Source organism: Lolium rigidum, chromosome 5 (assembly GCF_022539505.1).
Source record: "Lolium rigidum isolate FL_2022 chromosome 5, APGP_CSIRO_Lrig_0.1, whole genome shotgun sequence".
NCBI lineage: Eukaryota > Viridiplantae > Streptophyta > Magnoliopsida > Poales > Poaceae > Lolium > Lolium rigidum.
The window spans coordinates 269899676-269926772 of NC_061512.1; the positions used below are offsets into that span (position 1 = coordinate 269899676).

A 27097-nucleotide genomic window follows, 5' to 3' on the forward strand; every position below is an offset into this window, starting at 1 on the left:
TTGGGCACGTGTGAGTTGTAGCTGTCGCGTAGTAGCAATTAGCCGGACGCGTCTTACGCGTAAAACGTTACATGGGCCAGTCTTCGGTACCAACCACAAGCCATCCCGCGCGGAATACCCTTTTAGTGGGCTTTACTGACTCATGGGCTTTGGAAAAGGGCCTTAACAGCTGTTCATGGAGCTCAGTTCATTCTGCCTGCCTGCCATGGAGGTCGATGCGGCAGAGATCGCCGGCCGGCGCCGCCGTGCTCCTCGGCCCCGACGGAGGCGGTCCTCCCTCCCTCTCCCTCAGCGGCCACTTTCCTCCACCGCTCCCCGCTTCCCCCCTTCCACTATCCGGGTACTGCACTACTCCCCAATCCCCATAGCCCCATGTTTGGATTCGCACGTTCGTCATCCGCGTCTGTGTTTTAGTTTATCCTGGTCGGGTTGGGTAGCTACTGTATGGTGGCTATGGCTGCAAGGCGGCGGGACAATTTGCCTGGACTAAACATTGGTACAATTTGAGCTAAACTTTGCTTTTTGCTGGATATGGGGGAATGGGGGATCCCGCATTTGCAGCCCTAATGGCGGCCTCCCTCGCGATCTCACATGGCCGTGTACATTCTCTATCGATTTGTCTACTACTAGCTATGTTGAAATACCGTGGTGATTACATGTTAACAGCCTGCTTATGATGTTCTGACGGTAGATCGATTTCTGTAGATGACACGGAGAACTGCTATGATATTCAGTTGATTTATTTCTTCCTCCACATGTTAGACATGATGATACATTCCAATGAACTTTTTGATTGGACAACTGATTCCTCTCTTCTCCGATATGGTACACGTGGCACTTTCCACGACCTTGATCTGGTTGGTTAACACATGTTATCGCAGCTAATAGGAGTATTCATTTGTTTCATGTAACATTATGAACACACACACACACAAACAGATATCGAACGGCTGCATGTGCTGCACTTCATACAAATGGTAATGTTTACATTTTTGCTTGAGAACCATGCCTGCCCTTTATCTTGACGATAGGAAATTCTGCTTTTTTTTTTTCTACACGCTTCCCTTCTTTTTGCGGCTATACTTTAGTACAGCAGGGACATGGATATTAAGGAGGTATTGGTGCCAGTCCATAGATTTGGGATCAAAGTTAAATAAGCTACCGTCATTGCTGTCCATCTTCACTTCCTTCCTCAGCCTTGTCAAGTTCGTGTCGTCAAAGCTTCAGACACAGCACATCAAAAAAATTGCATCAACATATGTACATTACAATAAATACGTGCGAAATCTGCATAAGTTATCTTATGAAAATTAATAGAATAACTAAGTCTGTCGATGTGAATCGGATGTAGAGATTTGCATATATTTGCAATCTGGTTGCCCATACTACTCTTCAGTTTTTTCCATACCCCTAAGGGCACGTACAACGGGTGGTGCTACTGTTGGCTCCAGGATTGAATTACTGGCCGAAGCGACAGTTAGTTCTTGAATCCTGGGTCCATGCAACAAATTACGGCGAGTGCTTAGTCCTTTCTTCCCTGCACGAGCTGAGCGCTGAGGGAAATGAGGACCAGGAGCCAGACGGTTCTGCGTCCGTAATTACCGCCCCTCATTGCAAAGCCGGCACTTAAATAATTTCTTAATTTGATTGTATTTTTTTTCTCAGTAAGCTCCTGTTTAAGCATTCAGCATTGAACATGCCCTAATAACAGCCCTATCTACTAGTACGCCTCTAATCTGTGTATAAGCTCTAACAGCAACATTGAACCAAATTAAGTGTCCAACAGGGCTATTGCAGACTGTCGGTGCACAAAATGGCAATGAAATAATAGGAAGAAAATGGATCTCACCATCCTTTGAAGAAGGCGTATGGTGAATACACCTTAACCAAGAGCATTAGGAAAGTGTATCTTCGGTTGTGCTTCTGGTAATATTGTGAAAATAAGCCACGAAACAATAGGCTCACTGCATGAAGCATCTGTTCAGTTGTAATTAAAGATATGACAAAAAATGTCAGTTTCTTTATCATATAGACACTATATTGGCATGTGTGTATGAATATAAAATATATGATTTTTTACCTCCAGTGGTAGCTTATACATCAGGGTCAAATATGCGCGGAAGTACACCAATTTCTTGAACAAGTATGGCCTTCTGTTTTGGAGGGGTTTCCCGTTCTCTAGTACACGTGGATGGATTGAGAAGTAATCCCAACAAGCATCCTCAAAAACGTAACCGGACAATGGATTTTGGAGTGCTAAGCTCACGTGGTAAATGACTTGCCCTTTCTCATTCCAGTGAACCGCTCCAGCTACCAGAGTTGCATTTACCACCATATCAGCTGGAACCTATATATATATATGGACTATCAGTATCTCTCAAGTTTAACTTGCAATCCAATTAATCAGGCTGTTATGTTACTCATGTCTACACCACTAATAGCTAGTACATGTGAATATCATTGTGTATTACTCACCGCATCCATTGTGTCTTTGAGATCACCTAGGAAACAGGGGAACGCCTGTTCATCATAGGCAACAATTAGAGCATCAATTGTCCTGGTGATAAAAGGGTAGAAACTTATTTTCTGTTGTGGTGCTGTCCATATTGGATATGTACGTAGTGCAGTAATTCTACAACAGTAATTAGTTTCACAAGATTCATATAACATTGATACATGCAAATTACTAGTATGTTTACATGTGGAGCGTACCTTGCACCTTCTATCCACCCAGGAAAAGGATCTTGATAGGTGCTGGTTACCATGGTGGGACGAATAATGACAACAGGAAGGTCTTCCCTCTTCTGCTCAAGTAACATCTCCCCCATAGCTTTGGTAAACGTATATACATTTGGCCATCCAAAATGGGAAGCCCTTCAAAATTTACGAACAAGATAGTATCAAAATGACTTGTCATATATATAAATTTTGTCTAATACTAGATTCCTATATCTTTTCATCAACATTTTCTAAAAGAAATAACACTATCCAGAGTAGTTTGTAGTGTAAAGTTCGTACAGTTTTAGTAAAATTAGTGAATGTTACGTGTTACCTGTCATAGGTTAATCATATATATAACTTATTAATGTCTGAAATCCGCAGAGATCCTACAAGGCCCCTTAAAGTTTGTAGCAATCATAAAAAACCAACTACCGCTTTAAGTTGGCATGGGTCATTATCTAAAATGGTTCAAACCAGAGGTCTAAAGGTGGCAGCATTTGATATGAGTGACACACATGACAGCTACCTTAATAATGACATAACAGTCACAATAATTTTATTATCAGCTCTGCCTAAATATGATCACCAATCAGGTCACTTTGAATCCTAACACTTAAAAAAATTATATACATTAGTCATGTGGAAGATAGTATGTTTTGATTTTTTCATTGAATTGTTTTTCAGAATTCAGCAATATGGTTTTTACCAACATAGGTCCCAGAGTTACATGTTGAATAACATGCTGATATCCAAAGGGTCATATATGTTCTTAAAATAAGGGGTCTAACATATTTAGATTGGTCAGACCTCTTTAAGCCAAGTTCTTTCATGGTTGTCTTCTCATATTGGTCTGAGCTACCACTCTTAGCCGCTGTGAGTTCAGTCTTAACCTTCTCAACCAGCTGTAATTCAGCATCAATGTCCAAGTGGTAACCTGGCCGTAGTGCTTCACCCATCTGGAGTGCTTTCTCCAGTAAAAGTCCTTCTTGGGTACCAGCTACAAAAGCTAATATAGACAAAAAAAATACATGGTTACTATAGTTGATTATATATATGCTACCTCCGTCCCAAATATAAGGCCCCTTAAATTTCGCTAGTCAATGACTTATAACTTTGACTCTAATTTGTACTTATAATATGTTCACAAAATTTGCATATCTATATGTTTTGAAAGATGAATGCAACAATACCATTTTCACATTCGCAGTCCATATATTTTTGTATATATTTGTTGTCAAAGTTGTGCATCAAAGACCGTGCAAAAAAAACCGTGCCTTATATTTTGGGATGGAGGGTATATACTTATCATATTGATTTGGTTCTGCTCCAATGGACTAAGCACTATGTGGACAACTTTGTAGATATGAATAAACACATGCGTACCTGTGGAAACATGAAGTAACAATTTCAGATTAGGACACTTCTTTGCAAATTCGCATCCATATTGCGCTCCTAATGCATTAGTTGCCAAAGCTACATCGTACCTGCATATACAATAAAATTAATGAACATGCAAAACAGTTAACAAAAAAGCTGTAATAGCATAACCGTTCTACTTCTGTCCTCGCAGTATGTCAACCTGCTATTTCTATTACAGACTGTATGTAGGCAGAGTGCAATTCTAGAAATGATTGTCCATAAATAGATGTCTTAGATTTGTCAAGATTTGGACATATGTAGACAAGAGGTAGTATGTGGCCTACACAAAACAACAAGTGGTAGCAAATACAATGTGAATATAAAGTTTATCAGATTTAGTCTTTTTTGTTTCTCTGAAATAGCACAACATATTAAAATCAAACTTCCCAGATCAATATAACTTTTGTACTATGATGTGTATGCCATGTTGCTTGAAAAACTATTATCAGCAAATATAAAGAAATATGATATATATATATACATATATATATATATATAGAAATTTATGTATAGAAGTTCTTCTTGAAATATCTGTAGTTGGGTGTCGTTTATAAACATATGATATACTCACTTGTATTTGCCGTAAGTTATCACACAATTGTTTTACCTTTCATAAAAGCTAGTTGTTGCTGCCCCATGGATGATAATATCAATCTCCTCACACAGGTCCTCCATTCTGGAGCTGTCTAGCCCGAAGTCTCGAGTCCCGACATCACCAGCTAGAGAAACTATCTTCTCTTTGATGAGCTCCTGGAAGCCAGAAAGGCCATGCTTCTCCCGCAGCGTGTTGAACAGATCCTTCCCCAGCACCTGCAGGGGATATTAAGACCGATCGAACAAATGAATACAGAAGGAGGCGAGGAATTACCAAGTATACACGCAAGGCCGCAACCTGCTCGTATGAGGCATGACATTTGTATCTGCGGATTGCGTTTGTCTGAGGCAGTGACATGGTTTCGACTTACTTGGCATATGATACGTTGCTCCGCGGAGGCATCATCTGGGGCACGGACCAGCAGGTAGATCTTCTTCACGTCTGGCTGTACCCTCAGTATCTTTTCAAGCAGCACTGCATGTATATAAGCCAACTAATCAATGGGCATCTTCATCGATAGGCCGCGTAGTTATGTCGGCCGAAAAATATACACCGTATGTATTTGATTTACAGTATATGTACATAGAATGCAAGGCAAAGAATTGATGTATATAGTGCATATAAAAATATGTGCATACATTTTCCAAGGAATCCAGTGGATCCTGTGATTAGGATGGTCTTGTTCCGGAAGCACTCAGTCACCATACCTGTGTCCATTGCCAGCTATTCTAATGTATAGATCCAGATCGGTTAGCGGAACAAGCAAATTGGTCTCTCTTGGAAGCTACAGAAGGCGACCCGCCGGCCAGGACGTACGTGGCTCTGCTTGGATTGAGGCAAGGGATGTATGGTTGGTATTTATAATCGCTGGAGACATGTGCACGCCACTATTGGAATGAGGGAATGAATGCCTCGACTAGTCTGGTGTGTATCATTGTGATATCTGTTACGTTGGGGTTTTCTTGCTAACCTAGGTGTCCAACAGTTTTAAAAGTACAGTTTTTTGTTTATGCATCTGTAGGATTATTGATTAGGAAGATTAGTATTATGTGGTTAGTATAATTTCTGTTTATTATTTATTACATTATACCCTGAATGAATGGTATTCTGGAGTTTCCTTTTGTCATGTTGGTAATATTTATTAGAATAATATTGTTAGCTTAGTTGCTTAGTTGTATGCCGCTTACAATTCTAGTGTTTTACTCTCTGACATCATCTCTATTAGATCTTGGATTACCACATTTCAGAAAACGTGAATGGGTACCCCCAAAACCACTTTTTCGCCGCCACGCATGCTCGGGAGCCGGTTCAGTCAAGCGGCTCTAGTACCCTGATCCTTTAGTCGGCCATAAATAAAAACCGTCTCTGCTACCATGGCCAGGTGAGACGGTTCCTGTTTTCCACCATGTTCAGTAATTTTCATAGCAGATATTGTTTTGTTTCTTGGCTGACCCCCTTCTCTGGGATCCTGAGACGGGTGCAATTTTCAACCTGGCATAACCTCTATAGTGTCAGAGTTATTAATGCGTACCATAATACTCAGAACATCCGGAAAAGTTCGGAACTCCTCCTATAGAGAGTATTTAAGCAGTACATCGGCTGGACATTATTTAAGCACTATATAGATTAAAAAAAAGTGCAAAGATATATGCAACAAGTCACACACTAGTAGAAAACTAGCCAAAGAATTTGACCTTTAGTACCGGTTTCCTTACGAACCGGTACTAAAGGTTGCATTAGTACTGGCGCCGGCAACCTTTAGTACCGGTTCGATTGGGATCTTTAGTACCGGTTTGTGATACGAATTCGCGCCAAATTTAAGGTGGAGGTGGGGCCAGCGCTGCACCTTTAGTACCGGTTCGTATAAAGAACCGATACTAAAGGGTCTCCATACCTATTTCTTCAGGTTTTAGTATTTGCTAGAAATTCAGGATTTTATATTTTTAATTTTTTAAATTAATAATTGCATCCTGCATAAAGATTACTATTACTTAACCATAAAGTTAGCCAATTTTTAGATATCAAATTTTCAGGTTTCCAAAAAAATTATTAAAAAAATTAAAAAGAATTATAATATAAATTTAAAAATTAATATTTATTTATTTATTCAAGATTATTATTACATCACACACACCTCATCCTTTCCATTTTGCCAAATTTGGTAGAAAATCTAGACCCTTTCAACTTTCCCCAAATCGGAAATCCATCACCAACATGTATAAAAACAAATATAGATATAATTTAACATCTAGATTCTAGAAATACCAGCATATAATGAGCAACTAATTAAGTAAGGTTCATCACAAACTATTTAATTAAGCTAGAGGTTCAACACAAATGCTTCTCAGCAAACAACGTACATAGAGTTTATCAAAAGATGTTGCTTTTGAAGCATCAGCATACACAAACATGCACAATAATTACTTGGCCTTCGGAGCAGACACACGACCAAGCTCAATAGCTTAGTTCTATTTCTTCCTGGGGAAGATCCCGAAGGCCGTGTGTTTGGCCATGAAGCTAGGGAGGTCGACATTTTTCCCAACATTCATATGGCTGGGTCTACAACCTTCGGCATGCTGCATGACACTTTGGAAGTCCATTCGTACGCTCCTTTTGTAGAATGGGCAACTGTTTTTGGCACTAGCTAGTCTAGGGTTCACTCTAGTACTTGTCGAACTTTCCCGTCTTAAGCTTGTTGAGAGTTGCCCTGACCTTCCTATGACGCGACTCGACATCGCTGCCAACATCATCAGTACTAACTTGATACATGCAAAATAAACATGTGAATCAAATATGTAGTTGTTGCAACTAATAAAATATCTAGCAAAGGAAGCAACATATACCACTCGACAGCTAATAACACACAATAGTCAAGGGATCAAGCAGATAATTCAGAAATATGATTGAATAGTCCACATATATAAAACAATAACTATAGCCATACCACCGCACTAATCAAGCACTAAAAATAAGCTAGAAATAATCCATAGATCAACAAATATTAATCGAATCTGACGCTAATTGAAAACCCTATTGATATAAATCAAGCACTAATGAAATCATAGCTAGCAAAAATCCAGGGATCAACAAATATTAATCAAATCTGACCCTAATTTAAAAACCTATTGATATGAATTAAGCACTAACCAAACCTTTTTTATTGAGAAAACACTAACCAAACCCTAGCTAGCAATAGTCCCTCACAACCACTAATTACACATCAATCCTTACAAGTATTAAAAGAATCTGACACTAATCGAAAACCATGGGTAGAGGAGGTGAATCGTAACTTACCTCCTCCTCCTTATCGACGATGTTCTTGTCGAACGCCTGCGATGGCGTCTCGAAGATGAGCTTGACATCCTTGTGCTTGGTTCTACCCTTTGTTTTATTTTAATTCTCATTTTTACCCTCGTCAGGGTTATGTGGTTAGAGTTAGGCCTAGGGTTAAGGGGTGCAGGTAGATCATAGCCTAAACGATAGCACAATTTGTCAAATTAAGTCAAATTTCTGCACACGCATGTATTTTGTAATTTCTAACAATGTTTATCTAGGTAGTAAGATGTGTTTTAATGCACGGAAACCCCATTTTTTTACTTTTAAGTGCCAAAACTAGGTTTGGTTTTGAAACGGCCAACAAAATGGTACCCCGGAAGAGGAACACCCCAAGATACAAAAAATAGCATACAAGTTTTGGTGTGCATATGACCCTGATTTTGAAGATAAAAAAATATGCTTTCATAATAATTTATAGAAGTTTTTGCCGATTTGTTGGGTTTAGGGCTAGGGTGAGGCATAACTAATTCAAAAAATCAAAAAATGTAAAACCTTCAAGTGAAGTTATTTTATGTGACCTAACACCTAAAAGCATTCAAACATGGGCATTTAAGGTTTTCCGAAAACTCCTTACAAATGAGCTAGTTGATACGAAGATGCATGCCTTTCGATTTGAATGAGCTAGCTAATGGCCTTAAGCATAAATAGTTTGTTTGATTGAGTTCATATTTCTCACACTAGTGTACCTTGGAATGAAAAAAACATTGGACGAAGGGATTTTCCATTTTCTGCTAATTAAGACCTATTTTATACTATTTTCTTAGTAATGATTTTTTTGTAAAGCATGTACCAAAAAGGCAAACCCAAAGTGAAACACAATATGGTAGAAACATAATAGACCACTTACTCGACACAGATTATTTATTACATGTTTGTGAAAACAATCTTAGGTTGTCCTAGAAAGTTATGGAAGTTATTGCCGATTCCATTAAATTTAGCATAACTAATTAAAAAAAACAAAGTGAAACCTTCGCAAGCTTATGTGACCTGCATCCATGAAAAACTACAAATAAGGATTAAGATACCGAAACGCACTTATTCTTGTGTGTAGAAGGTATTTTATTAGGTAAGTGGGGGTGGTGCGTTGTGATTGATCCAGAGGTATGTACGAAGATCTGTCCTCTACCTACCATTGATCTTGTTCGATCCAGCGACACGAAATCATCTATTTATTTCTCACCCTATCCTTTCTAGCCGCCTCAATCTGAATTTTTGTGAAAATTTAATTACAAACTTTTGATTTTGTGAAAGTTTAATTACAAACTTTTGGTCAAATTGACAACCTAGTAAACGCGTCGGTCTTATAAGCCTGAACTGGGGTAGTATACAAGATATGTTTGATATTAACTTTTCTCATAGTATGCACTGTGATAAGGTATATATCCACCTATGTTATTTAAATCATCTCTTCTCCTTAATTAACTGCCACATCAATATTTTTTTGGAGTTAAGAGACATGATAATAGCTTAGACATTAACACAAGATAGGTCCAACTTACATGTACTGCACGAAGCCATCACATAAATGGCGCTGCACACAGACGTGAACCTGGCATAAATCAATGTTTTCGAACTAACATCAAGTAGAGTTTCACCACATACACATACTACCTTCATTCCAAAACTTAAGACTTACGTAGTATATTTTTTTGAAAGGTCAAACCAAGTAAAGTTTGATCAAATTTTTAGAAAAATCTATCAACAAATATAATATTTTGTAGATACTATATGAAAAAATATATATTTTTTTTGCGAAATAAAAATATATTTTATTATCTATCTAATGATATTAAATTGTACTTGACATGTTAATTATTTTTAGTAAAAACTTAGTAAAACCTAATATAGTTTAACTTTTTAAAAATAATATAAGCTTTATGTTTTGGGATAGAGGTAGTATCAGTGAATTATAAGATATGCGATCCCTCAAAATGCTAAAACAATATGTAAGGTGGCATGCACGACACCATGTTACGGAACATAATCATTAATTTATGCAATGCGCATGTTGCGCGGCGTCTAGAGAATAGTCAAGCGCGCAATACTGACTAGTCAATTGCCACGACGAGTTGTTTCCTAAAATAGTAATTATATACACCAGACACGACCACCCACCCACATGTAACCACCATTTATTATTCTCTGAACTATCTTGGAAATCTGTGGAAATCGATGCAGTGAAAGATCTTGCATTTCGGACGCTGAGATAAAGAATGATGGGTTGCCATGAACAAACCCTCTACAAGTTTATCTCTGCCACGATACCATTTTCATTAATTAGTTGGAGTTAGTAGTACTTTCTCCATTAGGGATTATAAGGCCAGAGAGTTTTTATTAATTGTTAAGGTCTCTCTCATTTATCGTTTTTTCTCTTTCAATGCATGCTCTTTTTTCTCTTGTTTTTTCACGCGTGTGAAACTTTTGTTGCATGCAGTTATTAAAGAAAATAAGTTATGAACTTTCTTGATCGAAACGAATTGGCTCTATATATGGTGTTAAATTCCCTAACTGACATAGTACTTTACATATGATCAAATATACTTAGATAGCCCAGCCTTCTACATGAACTGCATCATCAAGCCAGTCCATTCATACCGCTGCAGACAGATGCAAAACCTGACGCAAATCAATTAATCAATGTTTCGAACTAAGATCACCTAGAGTTTGACCCCACATATTTGTGGGTTGTAAGATATGGAATCCCTTTAAAGTTATAAAAGAAATCAGACAGAAGGGATATGCATATACTCGGCTGGCTAATTAACTAATGGATACAGCCGAGCACCTGGAGTATATCTGGATAGCTGGGGGACATGATAATGCATTATTGTCGAGTAGTAATGTTCAATTTTAATACAGACGCACTATCTCAGCACATTGTCTTTTTACTCATCATATTTATTATTAATGTATCACGTTCTGCGATATTATAAGCAGAAAAAAGTACAAGCAAGGCAAGTAGCAGCATATGAAACACAACCAACAAGATCATCGGCCCAATTATTTGCTCAGCTTTTCGAACACAGCTCTAGCCCAGTTTTTCTTTCTCACATGTATTTTCCAGATTGCTAAAGTCAAATTTACTGAACTGATTGAAGTGCCTAAGAGTATTAGACAGACATAAGGTGAAGGTCTGGAAGAAGAATCTTGGACTCTTTTTCTGTTCAAATTCTGCAGCAAACAATGGCGGGAGGCCACCTGATGAAGATGGAGTTGACCCACACCCGTTGCCGGGAAATGTGGTTCAGCCACCTTTTATTCCTCATGTGTTGATCTTGATGTTAACTGAGCGGATAACCCTGTGCGGGTAGAGGGACATTGATTTGTCCTTTAACGAGCTATTGGCAGGCCAGAAGAACAATATGGAGGCCCAGCCCAATGAACGTAATGGAAGTTGAGTATACCAGGCTGCCCCTGAATCCCTAATAAGGTTCCTGTCTCAGTTAGGCGTGTTAAATGACTTGTTTTTGGAAGTGACGTGACATTCGAAGTGGCTGCAATTTAGAAGCAGGGAATGGGGCAGTACATTATTTGCCTAGCTTTAAAAAGAATCTCAAAATAATGTTGTCAATCTAAACACAAAGGTTTCTTTTGCCTTCTCTTGCAAAACATATTGAATACTAGACATACATGCCTGACTCTCTTGTGAGATGTGCAACGGTGCTCATATGGAATCAAAAGTCATATCCTTTTCACATGATATTTTGCCACTTTGTGCTGTAATTATATTTGTCTCCTAAAATCAGTATGCATAATGGTCCAGTAATCGCAAGTGAAGTATAGTATATCAACATATTAAGTCCAAAAAATAGCATATCAACGCTATGTTTAGCACTAATATTATGTGAGTGTAAATTGTTTTAGATATTAACTTAGATAATTGATAATACCTACAAACTGAATGCTAGTACCCCACACTGTATAAGTTCAAATAGCTAACCAATGGTTTGACCTAAAATTTTGCTACTAGGTCAGATTGGAGAGTGAAGCTATATATAGCCATGGAAAAGCAATCAGCTCACTCCGTCCCATGAAATATGTCGGAGATTTATCTAAATTTAGATGTATCTTAACACTAAATAGCATCTAGATACATCAAATTTTAATAAATCTTAGACATGTTTCATGGGACGGAGAGAGTATATTTGTATTATTTCTTATTTACTGACCGGCAAAGTATATGTATATCTAAACTGAAGAAAAACTAGATCTGATCAAGGTTATCAGTATAGAGATACGAGGCAGTACCATTTTCCGTCAATAGTATTGTATCATAGAATTGTATCGTACTATCACGATACTGTGAGATTTCTATTTTTCAAAATATAAGCAAGTTTTCACTACGGGAGAATTGCTGTACGCCGACGGCCAAATGTCGGGGCCGTCGGCACAGGAGCCTCCGGAACGCGGCGACAAGGAAGACCGTCGGCGTTAAATTGGCTGTCGGTACAGGCTGGAGGTGCCGACGGTCACCGTCGGCACACTTCTGGCCGTCGGCACAGGACCAGCCTGGCCGTCGGCATAACATTTTTTTTTCACTATAGACCTGTGCCGACGGTTATACCGTCGGCATAGCTTTTTTCTATTTCTCCACGGCAGTCTTCAAAAAAGCATAGCTAAATCATTCTAATTGAGAAAAATAAGTATAATATATCAAATTATGCAGAAAAACAAGATCTATCATAGAAAAATATAAAAAATGGAATATTTCAAATACCTAAACAAATCTTCTTAGAAATGAGTTATAATGTTCGAGGTTTCATGGCTTTCACACACGCCAAAAATGAAAACCTGGTCGTCCGTGGGTCGGATTAGAAATCCGCGTATGGGGTATTGCTTACCATCCTAGGGCCCACACACGTGCCAAATATGACCTCGTTTCGCCAAACTATGCCCTGCCGAGGCTGTTTCCCAACCCATTTCCCCTGAAATCCATAGAACTCCGGACGTGATAGCCCTTTTCGCGAAGGGTTTTTTCAAAATAATTGCCAGATCCTAGTTTTGACAAACAAAATAGTTACTATGACATATAAAATGACGCCATGCGGCTCCGTGGGATTTTTTGACTTCTTTCAAATTGCCATCTGGCCAAAACATGGCTCCGGGACACGCGGTATCGCCGTACCGGGTGTGCGGGTGCACCCATTCATGAACAAACTAAACGGGCAAAAATTAGCACATATAATGATGCGTTGTAGAACTAAAAATATTTTTTCCAGAATTTCTGGAGCAACAGATAGTTGAGCCCTTGTTCAAATCCGGTCAGTTTCCAGCGAATTCGGCGGGACACCACCGGAAGCCACATGGTTTCCAAAAAAAGCTAACGCGTGCACATATCATGTGATAGGTGGTGCGTAGGTGGTCTACTATCATCGCACGGAGGTTTCACGTCATACTAAAATACGCCCCATGTTGCTGCTTCACAAATAAAAACCGTTTGGGCACGCTAAAAATGAAAAGATGGTCGCCCGTGGTTCGGATTAGAAATCCGCACATGGGGACTTTCTTCCCATCCTAGAGACCACACACGTACCAAATATGATCTCGTTTCGGCAAACTATGTCATGCTGTGGTCGTTTCCCACCTCATTTCACCTAAAATCCATATAACTCCCGACGTGATAGCCTTTTTCGTGAAGGGTTTTTCAAAATAATTACCGTATCCCAGTTTTGAAAAACGGAATAGTTACTATGACATGTAAAATGACACCACGCTGCTCCGTGGGATTTTTTGACTTCGTTCAAATTGCCATCTGATCAAAACAGGCCCCCCGGGACATGCGGTATCGCCGTACCGATTGTGCGGGTGCACTCATTCACGAAAAAACTAAACGGGAAAAAATTAGCACATATAATGATGTGTCGTAGAACTAAAAATATTTTTTTCGGAATTTCTGGAGCGATGGATAGTTGACCCCTAGTTCAAATCCGGTCAGTTTCCAGCGGATTCGGCAGGACACCGCCGGAAGCCGCATGTGTTTCCAAAAATCTAATGCGTGCACATGTCATGTGATAGTTGGTGTGTAGGTGGTCTACTATCATCACACGGAGGTTTCATGTCATACTAAAATGCGCCCCATGTAGCTGCTTCACAAATAAAAGCCGTTTGGGCATGCTAAAAATGAAAAGATGGTCTCCCGTGGGTCGGATTAAAAATCCGCGTTCGAAGTCTTGCTTCACATCATAGGGCCCACACATGAGCCAAATATGTCCTTATTTTGGCAAACTATGTCATGCCGAGGCCGTTTCCCACCTCATTTCCGATAAAGTCAATCAGATTTAAACTAGAGGTACTTGATCTAATGTTCATGATTTTTGGGTAAATTAAGTTTGTAGGTTCAAAATATGATATGGATGCCATATTTGTATTCCTCTCATTTTTCTGATCAATTTAGACATATTATTTGCCAAATTCGCATTTACTGATATTAATTATTTCATATTAAATAAAAAAGACAAAAATAAAATTATTTAATTGTTTACCAAATTCTATATTATTATTATTTATATATATTCATTGTTGTTTACTTAAGTGATTGTTTAGAATTCAAAAATATAGAGGTGTGGCATCACGGTCAAAGGGTTAATATGATTGATATGGTAGTATTAACAACAAGCTGTCATTTCATTCATGGAAGCTCATCCGAAGAGAACCAAGAAGTTAAGCGTGCTGGGGTAGGAATAGTGTGAGGATGGGTGACCAACTGGGAAGTTTGACTACAAGTGCAATTTGACCTAAAATTAGGTGGACTAAGTGTGATTGTGAAAGATTAACAAGTAAAAAAGAATAATAAGAAAATTAGAAAAAAAATTAAAAAAACAAAATTTTAATTTTTTTTTTGGAAAATAAATTTGAAAATTTGGAAATACTATGCCGACGGTTAAACCGTCGGCACAGCAATCTATGCCGACGGCCAGTCTGTGCCGACGGTGATCGGGCAGTCCCCGACCAGAACTATGCCGACGATGCTACGCCGACGATCACCGTCGGCACAGCCTGTGCCGACGGCCTTCCTTGTTGTGCCGACGGTTGGCGGCCGTCGGCAGACTGCAGCTCTCCCGTAGTGTTTGTGCCTATACAAGCCGGCCAAGGTCAGCTATTTGAAAACCGGAACAGCGAGGAGCGGCAGGCGCTCTAAGCAGTCTGGCAGGCACACGGCCGCACGATCGATTGGGCTTCGATGGCCTAAACTGCTAGAGATGGACCATGCCCGTTCGATTATTGACAGCTTTGGGCCTAAGGACTAGCTAAGACATAATTAGCGATGGTAAAATACGAGTATACGTACACTATTATGTGCTGTAGAAAGGTGGTGGACATTTTGAATAGTCCTAAGGACTGTTTGAGATTGGTGAACGTTTTGAATAGTCCTGCGCCTGGTAGATCGGCAAGTTGGCTTTACTACGTTGAATGCCAGGAACTTCTTAAGGTACATCAGTTCATCACAGTGGTAAAAGTGGATCGCAAATGCAATGGGGTGGCGCATAGCTTGGCGCAACTTAGCAAAGGTGGTGGATCTGGTCTGATTCATGGTTCTACTCCTCCTTCCTTAATGGATCTAGTTGTAGATGAGTGTAAGCATCTTGGTTTGATGCCACCTTAGAGTATAGGTTTTGTCCGCTTGATGTAACCATTCTGTGACTTTGGAGCAGTAAGTTTCTTACGCACTTTTTTTCTTACTAGGGTACCTAAGAGGACTGAAAGGTTTTTAATAAGACGGCTTGCTTGCATAATATATTATGATTTATCTTTAAAAAATTGTGCAATGTGGAAAACCTACTATTCATATTCATAAGAATGGAAACCAGAATAATATGAATGGTCTAACAATCTTCTAAGCGTACGGTCAGCAATCCAACAATATTGCTCGATTGCAAATGCCGATGAACAATGATGAGGCTGACCAGGAAGTTTCTATATATGGTTGATCTTTTTGTTGGCTAGTACATACTGAACCTTTTAAGATTGGCACACGGAACAACTTTTGTATGTGTGAGCGAACAATCTCTAACGAACAAAAATAAAAAAAACACCAGGAAGCCTCCGCCCACATCCAATGTCTACAACATCTCATATGGTTTTTCTTTCAAAAAAAAAAACGTTTGCTTTACATCAGCACATGTTTTTCTCTAAAAAAATAATGTGTAATTGATGGCAAAAACTCCGTGTGTACCAACTCGTTAGAACTTCAAATGTAAAATATTGTAGCAAGCGTCTTTTTCCCACAAGGGTGACTCGAGTGTTTATATCTAAATCTCGGAGAATTGGCTAGAGTTTCTTTCTTTTCTCCTCTTCTAGCAATCCTGAGAGTAAAGTTTTGCCTTGTGTCCCAACTCCACCGTGTGGTTGTCCAAGTATAAGGTTTCGTATTAGGAATAGTAAATAGAGAGAAAAATAAAGTAAAGTAAATAAACAAGCAAAACAAGCTAAATAAAAATAATAAAATGATAATTGTTTTGGGTTTTGTGTGTGTGTACGTAAGTGGAGAAAGTATTTTTGGTATTTTCAAATTAATAAATTGCAGTAAATGTAAAGTATGATAAAAATGTTGGAAATGTGTTTCTAATGATTTTAAATGGACCAGGGTTCATGGGTTCACTTGTCTACTCTCTTTTTAAGTTGTAGTGAACAAAAACAATTCATCAAAGACATACTTTCATGTTTTGGATTCTGAAAAAGTTTGGAATAAAACAAGCTAAGAAGTAGTTCTTACTTGTATAACTAGATTAAGTATTGAGTTGATCTTGGTGCTCCGATTATTGTTACATCAGAGAAAAGGGATGGGTTACATCCCTTATGCTTCAGTCATATGGTTCTATCATTAAACCATGTTATGTACACGAGATAATGTGACCCAAGTTGTTAGGAAGAAGAACATATGTTCAAAAGTGATTTCCGAGTTAATCACTGAAATAGTTTTAGAGTTTTTGTTTTCAGTATCTAGGGAGATCTAAGAATATTTTCTAAATCTGTAAAGGACGGTGAACTTGACAGTAAGTTTTTACGCAAATGCAAATTGTGGTGATCTCACTACTAGGAAAAGGCTTATTATCGGCGCACTAGAGCCCGCCAGTGGGAACATGCCGGTGGTAATAGTTTGCCAGCGCACCTGTTTAGTGCACCGTCGGTAAGTTATACAAGAAAACAAAAAAAATTCAAATCTAGATCTAGATCTAGATCTAGCTCGTCAACCGTGGTTGTCGTTTCTGCGCCGGTGTAGGAGGTGCAGGACGATGCCGGAAGTTCCCGAGGTTGCCACGCCGGTATAGGAGGAGGAGGAGGAGGAGGAGGAGTAGAACAGAGGTGGAGGAGGCCGGAGGAAGTGGAGGAGGCCGAAGGTGGTGGAGGAGGACGGAGGTGATGGAAGAGACCGGAGGTGGTGGAGGAGGCCGGAGGACGTCGAGGAGGCCAGAGGTGGTGGAGGAGGCCGGAGGATGTTGTGGCCGTCGGTGCAGGAGGAGGCCATGCAGATGAGTAGATTGCCGGAGTGGGTCGCCACATCAGCCGGAGAAGGCTATCGGTGTAGAAGAGAAGGAGGATGAGGAGGACAAGAGAAGGAAAAGGGGAAACTGAGGACCATGGGCTAGTTTCGAGTATATATTGCATAGCTATCGCCGGCGCACCAAATATGGTGGTGCGCCGACAATAATTTCCTATTTTTTATCTAAATCTAAATCCTGAAAAAAAGTCCTTTTTATGTTTTGAATTTACCGAATCCAAATTTTTTTCCAAACGGCCGTAGATAAATTTGATATAAAAAAGTGTTTTATCGAAGGTCGTATGCAGCCAGAAATCTTGTTTTACCGAAAGATGACGCCATTTTGCATAATATAACTAAATTCATTTTTAAAATTTTCTTTAAAACTAGATTACATTAATACATGGGCAGTTCAAAGGATTTTATTTTTTCGAATACTGAAAAGGCGATCCACGGGGGCGGCGGGGGTGGGTGGGTGTAGGGCGGGAAAATTGCATCTCCCCTTACTTCCGGCGCACCACTATGTAGATGCGCCGGTGGTAAGAAAATTACCACCGGCGCACGTACATGGTGGTGTGCCGGCAGTAAGGTGGCCTCGATTTTGAACTTCGCCTGGAACCTGGTTCACCCTTATCCCCGGCGCACTAAATTTTTTCTACGCCGGCAGTATTGGGTCATCACCGGCGCGGCGGAAACATGGTGCGCCGGTACTATTTAGCACCGGCGGGCACATTTTTTAGTGCGCGGGCAATAATGTTTGCGGCTATAGAACTTTTCCTAGTAGCGTCTAGAAGATTGGAAATATCGCACGTATGGAAAGCCATCCGTTGAGAGAAACATGGTTAGACATTGAAGGATGCAACGCCATTAAATATGTACATTGATAGTTTGGTTGATAAAGTTCAAATTTCATAAAAGCGTGTTTTTCCGGTGTGCATGAAAAAGAAAGTGGAAGTCCATGAAACAAAATGAAACGTCATAACGAGAAAGTCATAATGCACACAGGAAGAAAAGTCTCACTCTTTTACCAAATGCATAATTGCAGAATAATTAATATTGATGATAGAGTAATGTCAAATTAAGTGACATTAACGATTTGCAAAGAATATACGAATCTGAACAATTCGGGCTGTTAACAACCTCTCTCCACGAGCACGCATGATCATTAGCACACATATGAAATATGGTGTTATGATTAGTAACAAAATGCAACTGAATTATTTGTACTCTAGTGCAAGTGGGAGACCGTTGGATATAGTGCCCTAGAGGAAATAATAAAGAGTGTTTATTATTATATATCAATAGTTCATAATAGTTTTGTGCCATGCTATAACAATATTCATCGGAAACATTGATACATGTGTGCTATTGTAAACAAACTAAGGATCCCTAGTGAGTATTCACAAACTAGTTTATTGTGATTCGATTATCGAGGTTTCCCGATCATGGACACACGCGTCACTGACAATGGAGTCATATCATTAAGTGAATGATATGATGGACATTTCCAAATATAAATATTGTAACACGATCAAGTCACGAAGTTCACGTTGCGATATTTATGAAAGCATAGTAATCTAATCTTTAGACCGTGAGACCATACCTAATCACTATCATCGGCGGCTTCTTAGACATCATCAATCACCACATCGTAAGAGGGTGGTCATTAAGGTGCTTCTCAGGTATTCCAATGGAATGGGTTGAGGCGGGAAAATACTATAGGCCCACTCAGTGAGATTACATCGAGTTGAATAGCCTTATCGGTAATGAGATCGAACTAGGTATGACGATATCGATGATCAAGTCTCTGATGATTGCAGGTATCGAAGAAACAAAGGGAATGAGATTTGACGTAATGGTTCAAATGTCGATCACATCTTCGTAGAATACACGAGCGTCACTATTGTTCTCCATAACACTCTAGTGATTATTGATCGGAGATTGTCTCGATTTGTTTGTGTCATTCTTGAACCGTAGGGAAACACACTTCATACTATGATGGGAGATAAATGCCAAACATATGATGGGAAAACAAGTTCAATACCAAAATCATGTTACTCGGGTCATAGCAACAAGAATTATGCATAGCATAGGTGCAACAACATTCGTACTAGAATATTCTCAAGACAAGCATCAACAAATTCCATAGCTATGCGTGATCAATCTCATTTAATTGCCATCCACCAGAAAGGCTACATAGAACTACTCACACATGATGATGGAAGGAAGATGAATACATGTTGATGAATATTTGTCTGGCCATGATAGTGGTGATGATGGAATCGAAATTCACCTCTCCGACATGGAGAGAGAGATCAATCTGGCCCACAAAATCTTGATCGCGATGGTGATGGCGCTCTGTTGACGTCAGAAACCCACCGGCGGGCAGCGACGGGCAACACAGTAGAGCCGGGAACAACTAGGGCTGCGGCTGGCCCCAGTCCCTCAGAGCGACGGCCCGCAAAGCCTCCTGGTCACACGTCCGATGCTATCGCAAGGGCGTGCCACCTGACCTATACCTGGTCAGGAAGGTTTTGGATGATGCCTCGCTTAGTTTCCTGCAGGGCACACACGTAAACATTAAATACGAGCCTCGATCGGCTCTCGGGTTATCCCGTGAATCGGCTCAAAGAGCCGATCCACCCATGATTCGAACAAGGTGTCCGAACATATGGTGGTCCTCGCTTGATCAAGATAAAGCTGATGAGATCTACGACGATTTAGGGTTTTCACCGCATAATCGGATCATCCTACTCACGATTGGGCCTCGCGCTCGCGTACGGTGATCATAAGCCGATCCTAGACAGGGCCTAAAACCAACACGAGGTTGATCCTCGGAACATCCTTTCTAGGGCTAGCGAACTTCACCCTACACGCCGCTGGATCCTCCAACCCTTTGTAGGGCCTAACTATTGCGGATATTAAACTAATCCTTGCGAAGCAAGGAGCAACCGTAACGGATCGGATCTACTAAACCGTGATCAAGCGGGTGCCGCCCCTACACCTAAGATAGGTGTAAGGGCGGCTAGACATGCAAGGGTCGCACTACGATAGCATATTATACGAAGAACAATGCTAACCCTAACATATCTAAGATAACTACGTTGCTCGCTATCAAAAAGGCTTTAGCACGAGCAACGCATGAACAACGGGGATAGGCATACGCTGCCTAGATCGCAAGATGCGATCTAGGCAGCATGGTGCTTACCGGTAGAAACCCTCGAGACGAAGGAGTTGGCGACGCGCCGAGATTTGTTTGTGGTGAACGTTGGTTGTTGTTTATTCCATAAACCCTAGATACATATTTATAGTCCAGGGGACTTTCTAAGGTGGGCGTGCACTAAACCGTGCACGGGTAAGATTCTAACTTCTAGACTAAGATGCGATCTAATATGTTACAGATACACGGGCAATTAAGCCCAACTTGGTATAAAAGGCCGATTCACGTATTTCTTCCATGTATATATCTTCAAGTCCATCTTGATCACGGCCCACCTCTGACCCGGTCAAATTCTGGTGATAACACATGCCCCCCTGGTTTTGGAAATGACATTTCCAAAATCATTACGCCTTTCTTTCGACGGGTCATGTCGTGGCGAGCGTAAACCGCCGCGAATCCTTCATCATGATGCCTTGCCCTTTCCACTTCTCCACGTGGCCGCAAAATTTTCCCGTTGGGCATCATCTCCTCGGAAACCGCCGTGGCATTGAATCTCCCTCATAACCCCTTTTATTTAACCGTTCTAATAAGCTTGCTCCTCCTTCGTCCTCCTCGCATTAGCACCCAAAAACCCTCATGTGCCACCATGTCTTCTTCCTCCTCTTCCTCCTTCGAGCTTTCCTACGGGTCCTCCTCCTCCCGCGAGACGCCGCCGGACATCCGCGCCCCAGAAGCATGGGACCTGGAAGACCACGCCTCCTCCATCTGGTCCGAAGACGACCAGTCCCTGACCAGCGGGGATGAAGAATCTTCAGTTCCTTGCCGACGGGGAACTGGAGTCGGAAAGCGAGGACGACCGGTTCCCCTGGGACGGCTGCCCCACCTCTGAAGAAGAGGAAGAGGAAGACGACGACGAAGACGACGACTCCCTCGAGGGCTACCCGCCTGCGAAATGCCTCCGCATGTGGTGGGACGACGACAGCAGCGACGATGAAGACGGGGATGAAGCTCCCGTAGAGGGCTACGGGAGTAGCGACGAGGAGCCCATCGGCAGTAGTGCCGATGAGAGTTGCGAGGATGACGACGAGGGCAGCGATGGCCCGTAGATTAGGATCTACTAGTGTAGGCCTAGCAGTAGTAGATTGGTCAATAGACCCTTCTTTTGTTCTTCCTTCTTTGAGAAATCGGCTCTTTCTCTGTAAGAAATCCTGTTTATGAATGAAGAAGTTTCCCCAATTTGATTTTGCCGACTTCTTTTAAATCGATTCTCAATGAGCCGATGGCCACGCATCGGTCTCTCATAATCCGCCCTTCCTTTCTTCGACCACGGGGTGACTGCAATCTTGGCCAAACCTCAAAAAGTCGATGTCAGCGCATCAAGCCTTCACGAACTATCCTTTGTCCTTTTGAACAATGAATTTGAGTTCCACCGGATCACCACCCCTGACGAAAATCGCGGCGCGAGACTAGCCGATGGCCACCCAATCGGCTTTCCAAAGCAGAGCATCCACCGAGCCAGCTGCCCCCGAGTCTCGCTCAAGTCGAAACAGAGGCGAGGGCATGCCATTCGGACAAATGGACCTGGGCTAGATCATGTCTGAGAGAACTATCATGCATAGCCAGCCGATTCCCAACAAGATCGACTCTCCCGAGCAGAGAATCTTCAGGGTGAGCTGCCCCCCGAGCTTCTTCAGTCCACTTCGTTGCCCTTGCAGGTCAGATCGGCTCCTTTCCTTTGGTGGATCTGATCCCACCTTTAACCTGATCTGCACGTCCATGCTGCTCTTGGCATTGTTCTTGAAGAGAGGATCCGAGCCATTTAAACCACTCCATTGAGGAGTTCCTCCATTAGAGTCTCTCTTCGTGGCCCACTTCCTGCTCCATTGACCCTCTGATTACAACAGTTATACCTCTTGAGTCGATGGTCATGCATCGGCTTTATATCCTTAAGTCGATGTCTGCGCATCGGCTGTGCTTAAAAATTTTTGAATTTTTACGGCCGCTTTATGTATCGGCCCCCATACTTCAATACCCATCATCGAAGGATATCTTGAGCTGCTGGGCATTGGGAAGACACTTTATCTCTGTATCCTCGTGTTTGCATCCTCGTGTTTTATCCACCAGGTGTCCCCGAGCCGATTCTCCGCAGTAATCGCTGAAATCGGCTCTATGATTAACCCAGGCACTCAATGTGAACGTCGGCTCTGCTAGGACCATTGTGCACTCCCTTCAGCTCATCAGCCGACGTAAATCCGTCTCCTATTAGATTGGCGTTGAACCAAGGCAGGACGGATGGTGAGGATAATTTTGGCCGATTGCTGGAATCGGCCTCCATGTTGTTTGCTCGATGAAGGTTTTGTAATGTTCCTCCATAAACTTTTTGGGGCCGATCACAAGGATCAGCCTCGCCATACTTGCTCATTGGGTCGTTCTCGCTACTTGGTCGGGCCGGTGGATAAGACCAGCCCAATCTCCGACTTTATCATGTTGGTGCGCTTGCTGTCGCCCACCTTGAGTGCATCGTGTAATCGTGGAGCGCTAAGCTTCGTCGGAAGGACGAGCACCATGTTTGTGCCAGCCGATGTTTCATCATCGGCTTTCCTTTGCTTGGGGCGCCACTCTTTTCTTTGTGGACGACCTTCTTCGTCCAGGGTTCGCTGAACTTTTGCAGCCAGATCAGGTCGTGCCTTCCTTAGCGTATGCAAGTATAACCTTTCGGCTTCCTCCAGGCCGCGCAATCGCTGAACCCTGCGCTTTTGGGAACGGGCTGAGTCCATCAGGGCACCACCTTGACCGGTGGTACCTGTCTTCTTCTTCTCCCCCGTCTTCGGAATCCTCGAGATCTTCCAACCGAGGTGACTCAGCCGTTTGCTTTGTGGCGGGAGAGGCCCTAGGCGCTTGAACACGGACACGTTGGCTGTCTCCTTCTTCTTCTGGTTGCATTCTGGGCAATTGCCGATTGTGGGCAATCGGTTCATTCCCGAATCCCAGCGAGTGTCCGAAGAAGGGACAGGTCCCGAGTGCCTATCCTCGTCGTCTTGCTCCCTCGACTTCTCCTTGGTGTGGCGCTCGTATCGCTCCTCGTTGTGATCATGCCGACGACGTCTCCCGTCGTCCCTAGCCGGACGATCTTCTTCATCGTCGTCGTTGTGTCGCCGGCGTTGGTCATACCGACTCACATACTTGTTGAGGAGGTGATCGAGAGAGGTCGTTGATATCTTATGTTCTTCACTTCTCCCTCCGTGACATAGCGCTTGCCGTCTTGGCGGAGCCGATCGCGTGGAGCGGCTTCCTCTGTATCTTTGCTATGAGAGCAGCTTGCCCTCATCTCCGTCCTCACCGAGTGGTGTCCGGGTCCTACCATGTTGATATTGCATGATAAATCCGGCTGGCACCCTCCATGGTAAGTGTACTCCACCATGTTAACGGCGGGGAAGGGGTGTGTGTCGACCTTCATGGCGTATCGGTTGAAAATCAACCGTCCATTTTCTATCGCCATTTGGATTCGCTGCCGCCACACCCTGCAGTCGTTGGTGGTGTGGGTGAACGTGTTATGCCACTTGCGTATGACTTTCCGTTCAGCTCTTGCACCGTGGGGATCTTGTGGCCTTCGGGTACCTTTATATGCTTCTCCGTGAGCAAGAGATCAAAAATCTGCTCGGCTTTGGTCACGTCGAAGTCGAACCCTTTTGGAGGGCCTTGTGGCTTCACCCATTTGCGGGACACGGGGCCTGCCGCTCGAGTCCATTCAGCCACTGCTACCTCTCGATCTCCCGCAGCACCTTCATCCTCGTCTGCCTCAACCAGGGTCACCGCACGCTTGAATTTATCCTGGTAAACATCTGGGTGGCGCTGTTCATATGCTGACGGCTTACGCACCATGTGCGCCAATGAAGGGTAGTCCGCTTGGGAGGCCACGTCCTTGATCGATGATGAGAGACCCACCACCGCCAGCTCGATCGCTTCTTTTCACTTACGTGAACCGAATAGCATCGGTTCCTAATGGTCCTGAAGCGCTGGATGTATTCTGCCACGGTTTCCCCGCGCTTCTGTCGTACTTGTGCAAGATCGGCAATACCAGCCTCGGAAGCTTCTGAGTGATACTGAAGGTGGAACTGCTCTTCCAATTGCTTCCAAGTCCGGATGGAGTTCGGTGGCAGCGATGTGTACCATCCGAAAGCCGATCCTGTGAGGGACCGTGCGAAGAACCTCACACGCAGCTCGTCCGATGCCGAGATAGTGCCCAGCTGTGCCAAATATCGGCTCACATGCTCGATGGAGCTGGAACCATCCGATCCACTAAACTTTGTAAAGTCAGGGAGCCGATATTTGGGAGGTAGCGGAATCAATTCGTACTCGTTGGGGTACGGCTTGGTATAGCCGATTGTCCTCCTTTTCGGCATCATGCCGAACTGGTCTTTCAGGATCGTACAAATCTCATCCGCGGTGATGGCCGAAGGCGATGGACCCTGAAGATTCGCCGGGGTGGCATACTTGGCCAGCCATGCTTGCTTTTCGAGTTCTGAGCCAACTGCAGGAGCTGGGCTCTGGAGGTTCGTCGGAGTGGCGTACTTAGCTAGCCACGTTTGCTTCTCAAGATCTGCTCCTGACGTTCCTCCTCGCTGTTCCAGAGGCTCCTAGCTGTCGCAGCTCGGTTCGAGAGTGCCCGAGTGTTGCCGTCACGGTATGTATGCGCACGCGTATCCGTGCGGGATCTCCTTGGGCGCCTCGGGTAGGAATTGGCAGTCACTAGGATCACCACCAATTTTGTAGACGACGTATGCCGATGAGTTCGGCACTCCGGTGCTGCCCATGCGAGCGGCGGCGGTGGATGGGACCGGAGTGGCATCTCTCCTTTGAAAGTCCCCGAGCTGGTCCCGACGGAGAATACCGGTGGCTCATGATTTCCTGGACCACGCGCAGAGCGACACGCTCCAAGGTGTTCACCAGGCTCTCAGAGTGGCGGTGCGGCGAATGAGCCACCATGTAGTTGATCTCCTGACGCAGCGACCTGGTGCGTTCTTCGACGGAGCGGACAGGTCCACTCCATCGAGTGCGCCTTCGGTGAGAACCCCTTCCACCGACGCCATGGGAGCGGGTTCGTGGAAAGAGCGCGATGAGTTCGGCTTCGAGGGTTGCCTTGATCTCGTCATGCTTCTTCTTGAGCTCATCAGGCAGATCCTCGTACTTGACCGGAGTGCTTTCCGCCATCTCGGATGTAGATGGCGATGCGGTGGATGTCGAAGATTGTCCCACCGGGCGTGCCAGAATGTGTTGACGTCAGAAACCCACCGGCGGGCAGCGACGGGCAACACAGTAGAGCCGGGAACAACTAGGGCTGCGGCTGGCCCCGGTCCCTCGGAGCGACGGCCCGCAAAGCCTCCTGGTCACACGTCCGATGCTATCGCAAGGGCGTGCCACCTGACCTATACCTGGTCGGGAAGGTGTTGGATGATGCCTCGCTTAGTTTCTCGCAGGGCACACACGTAAACATTAAATACGAGCCTCGATCGGCTCTCAGGTTATCCTGTGAATCGGCTCAAAGAGCCGATCCACCCATGATTCGAACAAGGTGTCCGAATATATGGTGGTCCTGCTTGATCAAGATAAAGCTGATGAGATCTACGACGATTTAGGGTTTTCACCGCATAATCGGATCATCCTACTCACGATTGGGCCTCGCGCTCGCGTACGGTGATCATAAGCCGATCCTAGACAGGGCCTAAAAACCAACACGAGGTTGATCCTCGGAACATCCTTTCTAGGGCTAGCGAACTTCACCCTACACGCCGCTGGATCCTCCAACCCTTTGTAGGGCCTAACTATTGCGGATATTAAACTAATCCTTGCGAAGCAAGGAGCAACCGTAACGGATCGGATCTACTAAACCATGATCAAGCGGGTGCCGCCCCTACACCTAAGATAGGTGTAAGGGCGGCTAGACATGCAAGGGTCGCACTACGATAGCATATTATACGAAGAACAATGCTAACCCTAACATATCTAAGATAACTACGTTGCTCGCCATCAAAAAGGCTTCAGCACGAGCAACGCATGAACAACGGGGATAGGCATTACGCTGCCTAGATCGCAAGATGCGATCTAGGCAGCATGGTGCTTACCGGAGAAACCCTCGAGACGAAGGAGTTGGCGATGCGCCGAGATTTGTTTGTGTTGAACGTTGGTTGTTGTCTATTCCATAAACCCTAGATACATATTTATAGTCCAGGGGACTTTCTAAGGTGGGCGTGCACTAAACCGTGCACGGGTAAGATTCTAACTTCTAGACTAAGATGCGATCTAATATGTTACAGATACACGGGCAATTAAGCCCAACTTGGTATAAAGGCCGATTCACGTATTTCTTCCATGTATATATCTTCAAGTC

The 27097-nt window shown here is 43.0% G+C and overlaps 2 protein-coding genes across 2 annotated transcripts in view; both read right to left on the reverse strand.

Moving 5' to 3' along the window:
- Nucleotides 1–1052: 1052 nt before the first annotated feature.
- LOC124657689 (fatty acyl-CoA reductase 1-like) lies at nucleotides 1053–5452 on the reverse strand. Its single transcript, XM_047196202.1, has 10 exons — nucleotides 5374–5452; nucleotides 5106–5209; nucleotides 4748–4950; nucleotides 4105–4205; nucleotides 3529–3727; nucleotides 2713–2874; nucleotides 2476–2557; nucleotides 2081–2347; nucleotides 1850–1977; nucleotides 1053–1221 (listed from the first exon to the last, which is right to left on the reverse strand). Exons 1-10 carry the CDS (start codon nucleotides 5450–5452, stop codon nucleotides 1053–1055), a joined length of 1494 nt encoding a protein of 497 aa, XP_047052158.1.
- Nucleotides 5453–7396: 1944 nt separating this feature from the next.
- LOC124657690 (fatty acyl-CoA reductase 1-like) overlaps nucleotides 7397–27097 on the reverse strand; it is a 23001-nt gene continuing 3300 nt past the window's right edge. The window contains exons 8-10 of the mRNA XM_047196204.1: nucleotides 8030–8116; nucleotides 7579–7588; nucleotides 7397–7494 (exon numbers count right to left, since the gene is read on the reverse strand). Coding sequence (XP_047052160.1) covers nucleotides 7397–7494; nucleotides 7579–7588; nucleotides 8030–8116 — 195 coding nt within the window. The remainder of the gene's footprint in view (nucleotides 7495–7578; nucleotides 7589–8029; nucleotides 8117–27097) is intronic.